Source organism: Triticum dicoccoides, chromosome 7B (genome assembly GCF_002162155.2).
Source record: "Triticum dicoccoides isolate Atlit2015 ecotype Zavitan chromosome 7B, WEW_v2.0, whole genome shotgun sequence".
Classification (NCBI taxonomy): Eukaryota; Viridiplantae; Streptophyta; class Magnoliopsida; order Poales; family Poaceae; genus Triticum; species Triticum dicoccoides.
Genome location: NC_041393.1, coordinates 124,016,604 through 124,022,881, shown reverse-complemented (window position 1 = coordinate 124,022,881; position 6,278 = coordinate 124,016,604). Strand labels below are relative to the sequence as shown.

The window sequence follows — 6,278 nt, the reverse complement described above, 5'->3', positions numbered from 1 at the left end:
CTAAATTTTTTTCCTTTGAAATGTGAAGGATAGAAATCAATTCTGCATACGAATAGGAATCCATTCCTAGAAAGCAAATGACTCAAAAGGAATATTTTCTATAGAAATCCTATCCTACAAAATTCTTACAGAATTCATGTAAACCAAAGGAGGCCTTACACTGTGACGTACTTACATAGAACAAGAACAATTTTTAATTAAACAGCAGCATGTATAGACTGAGGAAAACACACTGGTGTTTCCAAATTAAATTGGATTATACTCGTTTGGTTTTTCAGGCAAGGTTCATTTTTTATAAGGATTATATTTTCGTTAGAGATAAGTCCACTGTACAACTTTCAACTTACCACTATGTTTAAGACTCAATCCTGAACTTCGAAATAGTGATTGACTTACTATCCTAAGTAGACTTATCTCTTTTCATTCCGCTAAAGATGACTTGCTATCCTTGATCAGTTAGGTTTATGTGCGCAGCACACAATGACACAAGAAAACAGTGCTGCCATACATGCATTTATGTAGCATATAGCTGCGACCATGGATCTTGGCGACGAAATAATTTACTAAATACCACTGACAATAATACATCACACTACAGTAGATAATATCAGACAGAGATGCAGTGCAGTTACAACAACTAATTAAGAATCAAGGGATGCTAATTGGGGGCGTAGCACTTCTTCCTGATCTCTCCCTCGGCCCCGGTGACTACGTCGACGTCGCCCATCTTGATCATGGACGCGCTGAAGTCCTTAAAGAACTCGCCGTCGAACTTGCCGGTGGCGATGCGCTGGACGTAGTCCCTGGTGGTGTTGTCGAAGAGGAGCGCGGCATCGGAGCGGAAGAGGCCCCTCCGCTTGGCGACGTGGCGATAGTAGCTGGTGTCGAAGGTCTTGAAGCTCCCGGGGTCCATCTCCGACAGCATAGTACGGTCATCAACGCTCTTGCACTTGAGCCTTAGCTTGTTGGCGTATTCGCTGTCCAGAGATGGGTCGACGAGGCCATAGGCATCGTTCTCGCCGGTGCCGTTGTAGAGCCGGTCGGCGAAGGACGGGCAGTGCGCCGTGCCGAGCGTGTGGGCGCCGGAGAGGACGACGAGGTCCTTGAGGTCGAGGCCCTTGGAGGCGAAGATCTTGGCGAGCAGAGGGACATCGCCGGAGGCCGGGGGCAGCTCTTTGCTAGCCTCCGTGGCCCTGGACACTCTGCCGTCTCTCCTGCCCAAAGCCACCGGCCAGGACGGACCCTTGGCCAGCACGACGGCGTCACGGGACATGAGGGTAAGGACGTCAGCGCAGGAGACGATACCCGGGCACGCGGCCTCGAGCTTGGCCTTCACGCGCTCGACGGAGCCGAACCCTCGCAGGCTCTTATTCGGCTTGGCGTCCTTCTCCGCCATGTTGCCGTCGGTCGATTCCAGCAGGACAGAGGCGTCACAACCCTGCAATTTTATTTGCGTTGCATGCACGGACATGTAAGCATATATTTCATGATCAATAGCAACAGAAATACGAGAACAGGCTACGCAAGTCACGTACCCTGACGAAGCAGTCGTGAAAATGGAGACGGAGGAGCGGGCCGGCGAGGCTGGGCGCAGCAGCGATGATCTTGGCCATCTCCCCGCGGACGATCTTCTCGGCGTCCGGGCATGTTTTTCTGTAGAAGCCGATCTCCAGCTGAGCCACCGCAGCCGAGGTAGCTGCGAGAGCCAGCAGGGCCAGAGGGAGCAGCAAATACCTGACCGCCATGGATCTTAACCAGTTGCACGATCGAACTAAGCTCCAATTAAATGGCTACGGACAAGAATGTTTCAGTACTAGCAATATCTATGTCGAGGAAATGAATGGATGATGTGTATTTGTCCTCGCAATCCCTGTATTTATACATATGCCGGCCGGCCGGTTACGTAGTCTTGGGTGCATGTCGACGTGTGACAACCTGTTATCTATGTGCACAGGCATGTGCTAACTACCATCTCAATACAACCGCCTCAGTTATCAACTGATTCGGACGCGGCTAAACGGCCAAGTCAATGCAGAAAAAAAGGGGAAGAAACTAGATGTCACCGAGGCCGTTCAATCGTTCATGATTGGCGTCCAGCGTAACATGCCATGCAGCCATGAATCTATCACGAAGAACAAGTTTCAGCGGAAGGCAACTATCCCATAAACTGCCAGAGCATACTATACGCACCACGGGAATAACCTTCTGTGGCGCCATGTGCTCGAAGGATGATTAGTTTGGGCAGTCTGTATATCAAATATTATCTCTACAGAATTTCCAAGGGTGACCTGTTGCTTCAAGTCGAAAGCTTCTAGTTCGTACGCTAAGGCACGCCAACTATAGCCCCTCTACAATGCGTTCTCACTTAGTGTGTCATTGCAAGGAATGAGTTTTCGCAGCAGAAGTGGGATGGTTCTAGCAACGATTTGTGCATAGTTAGAGAATCTATGGCCAACCCCTCAAAAGATTTAGAGTAAAAAATCGCTTTTGCTCGTTTCAACCGCACCTAAGCAATCCTTATATCCTTTAGAGGAGTAGACTTTTACTCCATGGCTGTCCCGACTCTCAACTATACTCGGCTGGCTATCCATGAAGTAATTTTTCCCCCTCTTCCTAGGTCACCTTTTCTTCCCCGCTCGGCTACATCCACTCCCGGGCTTGTTAGAATATAGTTGTGTTTAAGGTAGAGGTAAGAGTTAGAGATAGAATAGGTTTAACATAGTTTGTAGCACAAGTCATCCTGAAATTCACGGAAAATTGCGGCATGACCTTTGCTAAAAAGTGGACAAATCGAGCATCTGAAATTTGCCGGAACAAAAATGAATCAACATTCCGGCAAAACATAGGCCACTCGGCTTTATGCCTTGGAAACAACAAAAGACCACTTGGACACAATCGAGAATTTTTCATATATCATGACCACTTCAATGTTTCACACTTCAAGAAAAACTACACAAATTTGAAATTATGAACGCTAGAACTCAATTCAAATTATGTCCTACTGCCCTAACCCTACTGCCCTAACCCTACTATCCTAGTACTTAAGCATCTACAAGTACTAACTAATTAGATGAACCCTAGCTAGCTACTTAAGCACCCATTGATAAACACTAGGAATTATACAATTACTTAAGCATACATTAGGTGCAGAACAACTATATAAGTACTTGAGCAACTATATATACAACCCTATAATATATTTACTTAACTACTTAAGCATATACAAGTTTGTCCTAAAATTAATATTTAGTTAAGTACTTAAGCATATACAAATTTGTCCTAAAAATTCAGTTAACTACTAATATCATTCATTTAGGTCATTCATTTAACTTCACCTAATTAACCTAGTAAACCCTACTTCCCTAACTAAAAAACATCTAATTAACATCTACTAGTACCACTACTGCCCTAACCTAATTAACCTAAGTTAATTCCTAGGGTCCTATTATTTGCTGCCGCTCTACTGCCCTAACCTGATTAACCTAAGTTGATCTAATTAACATCTACTAGTAGCACAACTGCTAATTCCTAGGGTTCATAACTAAATTCACCTAAGTTAATTAACCTAGATGGGATTACTGTTTAGGCATTTTCATAAAAAATTGCCCTAGCTAATTTCCTAAAAAAATGCTAATCATTTTTCCTAAATGCTAAAAAAATGCCTACTGCCCTAAACAAATCTAGGGTTCATATGAACATCAGCGCAGCAACATATGAATTGCGCCCTAACAGAGAGAGAGAGGAGGGTAGGGGAGAGGAGAGGGAGAGCCTTACGGTCAGCGGTGAGGGCAGGCTCGGGCTCGGACGGCGGAGGTCCTGGGCGGGCTCAGGCGGCGGCGGTGAGGTCGAGGGCGGGCTCGGGCGGCGGCAGTGAGGTCGACGATGGCCTCGGGCGGCGGCGGTGAGGTCGAGGGCGGCAGGGCGATCGACGACGGCGATGGAGGAGTTGGGGGATAGGGGGAGAGGTGGGAAATGACTTACAAAATTTGGAGCCCGCGCGGGGTTAAGAGCATCTCCAGCCGCGTCCACAACAGCCCCCCTAGGCGAATTTTTAGCGCCGGTGGCCGAAAATCGGCCCAGTAGCGCCCCCAGGATCTCGTTTAGCGCCGGTTTTTGTGAAATCCAGAGCCGGCGATCCCGCCCCGAACCCAAGCGGCCGAGTGTCGCCTGGGCGCGCCGACAGAAGCGAAAAGCGGCGTGGGGCCGCTCTGTCGGTGACTAGAAGACTTTTTCCCGCCGTTTCCTCCTGCTCCCCCCTCTTTTCTCCATTCCTCCCGCCAAACCCCGCCTCCACCCTGCCCTTCTGCCCGCCATGCCGCCGAAGAAGTACGTGATGCCGCGTTCCGCGACGGATCCCGCCGCCGCCCCGCCGAAGCAAAGGAAGCCTAGGGCTCCGCTGTCCAAGCCCCCCGGCATGACCAACACCGAGTGGAAAGCGGATGTGGAGCGCCGGGAGGTCGTCACCACCGACAGTCGCAACAGGGCCAAGAACACCAGGGAGAAAGCGGCACACGCTGCGGCGGCGGCGGCGGCGGCAGCGGCGGCGGCGGCGGAGCATGCGGCCGAACAAGCGGAGGCGGCGCGTCCGGTGATGATGAATCCACCCGGGCACCCGTACGCGGCCTGGAGCCAGCAAATCGTCGGCTCTCTGGCCGGGTTCTTGTCGTTGCCGGACCCATGGAGCACGCCGTTGCCGGGCTATGCCAACGGGGACGCCCATGGAGGCTTCAACCCCAACATCACCTTCCCCCATGGGTGCCCTGTCCAGCGCACGCCCTCGCACGCATTCGCCGGTGTGCAGTACCCGCCGTACACGTACTCGCCGCCAGACTACGCAGCCTCACCGACGCCACCTCTTCGCCGCGGCCTCTACTCACAAGCCTCTTCCTCATTGCATCTCGGTGACACCAACACGACGGAGGCCGATGTCACGCCCAATATGTGACCCTATCCAAAAGGAACTCGAAGGTCCCACCAAGGGTAGACCCGCATATTGAAATGCTTTTGCAAGGTGGATATCATTACATCAACATTACATAATAGATGGGGATACATACAAGAGGCATACAATGCCACACGAATACAACATCACAATACAAAAGAGCATCATCCGACTACGGATGAATCACAAACAGAAACTCAAATGACATCCACCCTGCTAGCCCAGGCTGCTGACCTGGAACCTATCCCCTGATCGAAGAAGAAGCAGAAGAAGAACTCCAAAACATACAAACATCGCTCTCGCGTCATGATCATCGCATAACCTGTACCTGCAACTGTTTTTGTAGTAATCTGTGAGCCACGAGGACTCAGCAATCCCATTACGATGGGTATCAAGACTAGCAAAGCTCAAAGGGAAAGGAAGGGGTAAAGTGGTGAGGTTGCAGCAACGACTAAGCATATATGGTGGCTAACATACGCAAATAAGAGCGAGAAGAGAGCAAAAGGAACGGTCGTGAAGCTAGCAATGATCAAGAAGTGATCCTGAACTCCTACTTACGTCAAACATAACCCAGAAACCGTGTTCACTTCCCGGACTCCGCCGAAAAGAGACCATCACGGCTACACACGCGGTTGATGCGTTTTAATACTGATCTGGTGTCAAGTTATCTACAACCGGACATTAACAAATTCCCATCTGCCAATAAACGCAGGCACGGCTTTCGAAATATTATACCCTGCAGGGGTGTCCCAACTTAGCCCATGACAAGCTCTCGCGATCAACGAAGGAATAGACCCTCTCCCAGGAAGACCCGATCAGACTCGGAGTCTCGGTTTACAAGACATTTCGACAATGGTAAAACAAGACCAGCAAAGCCGCCCGAATGTGCCGACAAATCCTGATAGGAGCTGCACATATCTCGTTCTCAGGGCACACCAGATTGTCCAAACTTCCGGTAGGCCAGCCCAGAGTTGCCCCTGGTGGCCACCGGCGGCTGACAGGTTGGACCAACACTCACGACGAGCACTGGCCCGGGGGGGATAATATAAAGATGACCCTCGAGAGCGCGACTCCCAAGGAAAAAAGGGCTAGGTGAGGCAAATGTAAAACCAAGGTTGGGCCTTGCTGGAGGAGTTTTATTCAAAGCGAACTGTCGAGGGGGTCCCATAAATCACCCGACCGCGTAAGGAACGCAAAATCCGGGAACATAACACCGGTATGACGGAAACTAGGGCGGCAAGAGTGGAACAAAACACCAGGCAAAAGGCCGAGTCTTCCACCCTTTACCAAGTATATAGATGCATTAATAATATAAGAGATATTGTGATATCCCAAC

General features: G+C 49.9%; 1 protein-coding gene across 1 annotated transcript; it reads right to left on the bottom strand.

Moving 5' to 3' along the window:
• Positions 1-535: 535 nt before the first annotated feature.
• LOC119335909 (peroxidase 1-like) lies at positions 536-1,829 on the bottom strand. Its single transcript, XM_037607953.1, has 2 exons — positions 1,536-1,829; positions 536-1,438 (listed from the first exon to the last, which is right to left on the bottom strand). Exons 1-2 carry the CDS (start codon positions 1,743-1,745, stop codon positions 659-661), a joined length of 990 nt encoding a protein of 329 aa, XP_037463850.1. The 5' UTR covers positions 1,746-1,829; the 3' UTR covers positions 536-658.
• Positions 1,830-6,278: the final 4,449 nt, after the last annotated feature.

Bases quoted from the DNA above. Each gene is read 5' to 3' on its own strand.
- LOC119335909 (XM_037607953.1), bottom strand. From the start codon at position 1,745: ATGGCGGTCAGGTATTTGCTGCTCCCTCTGGCCCTGCTGGCTCTCGCA. The intron at 1,439-1,535 runs GTACGTGACTTG...ATAAAATTGCAG, and splicing joins TTCACGACTGCTTCGTCAGG to GGTTGTGACGCCTCTGTCCT.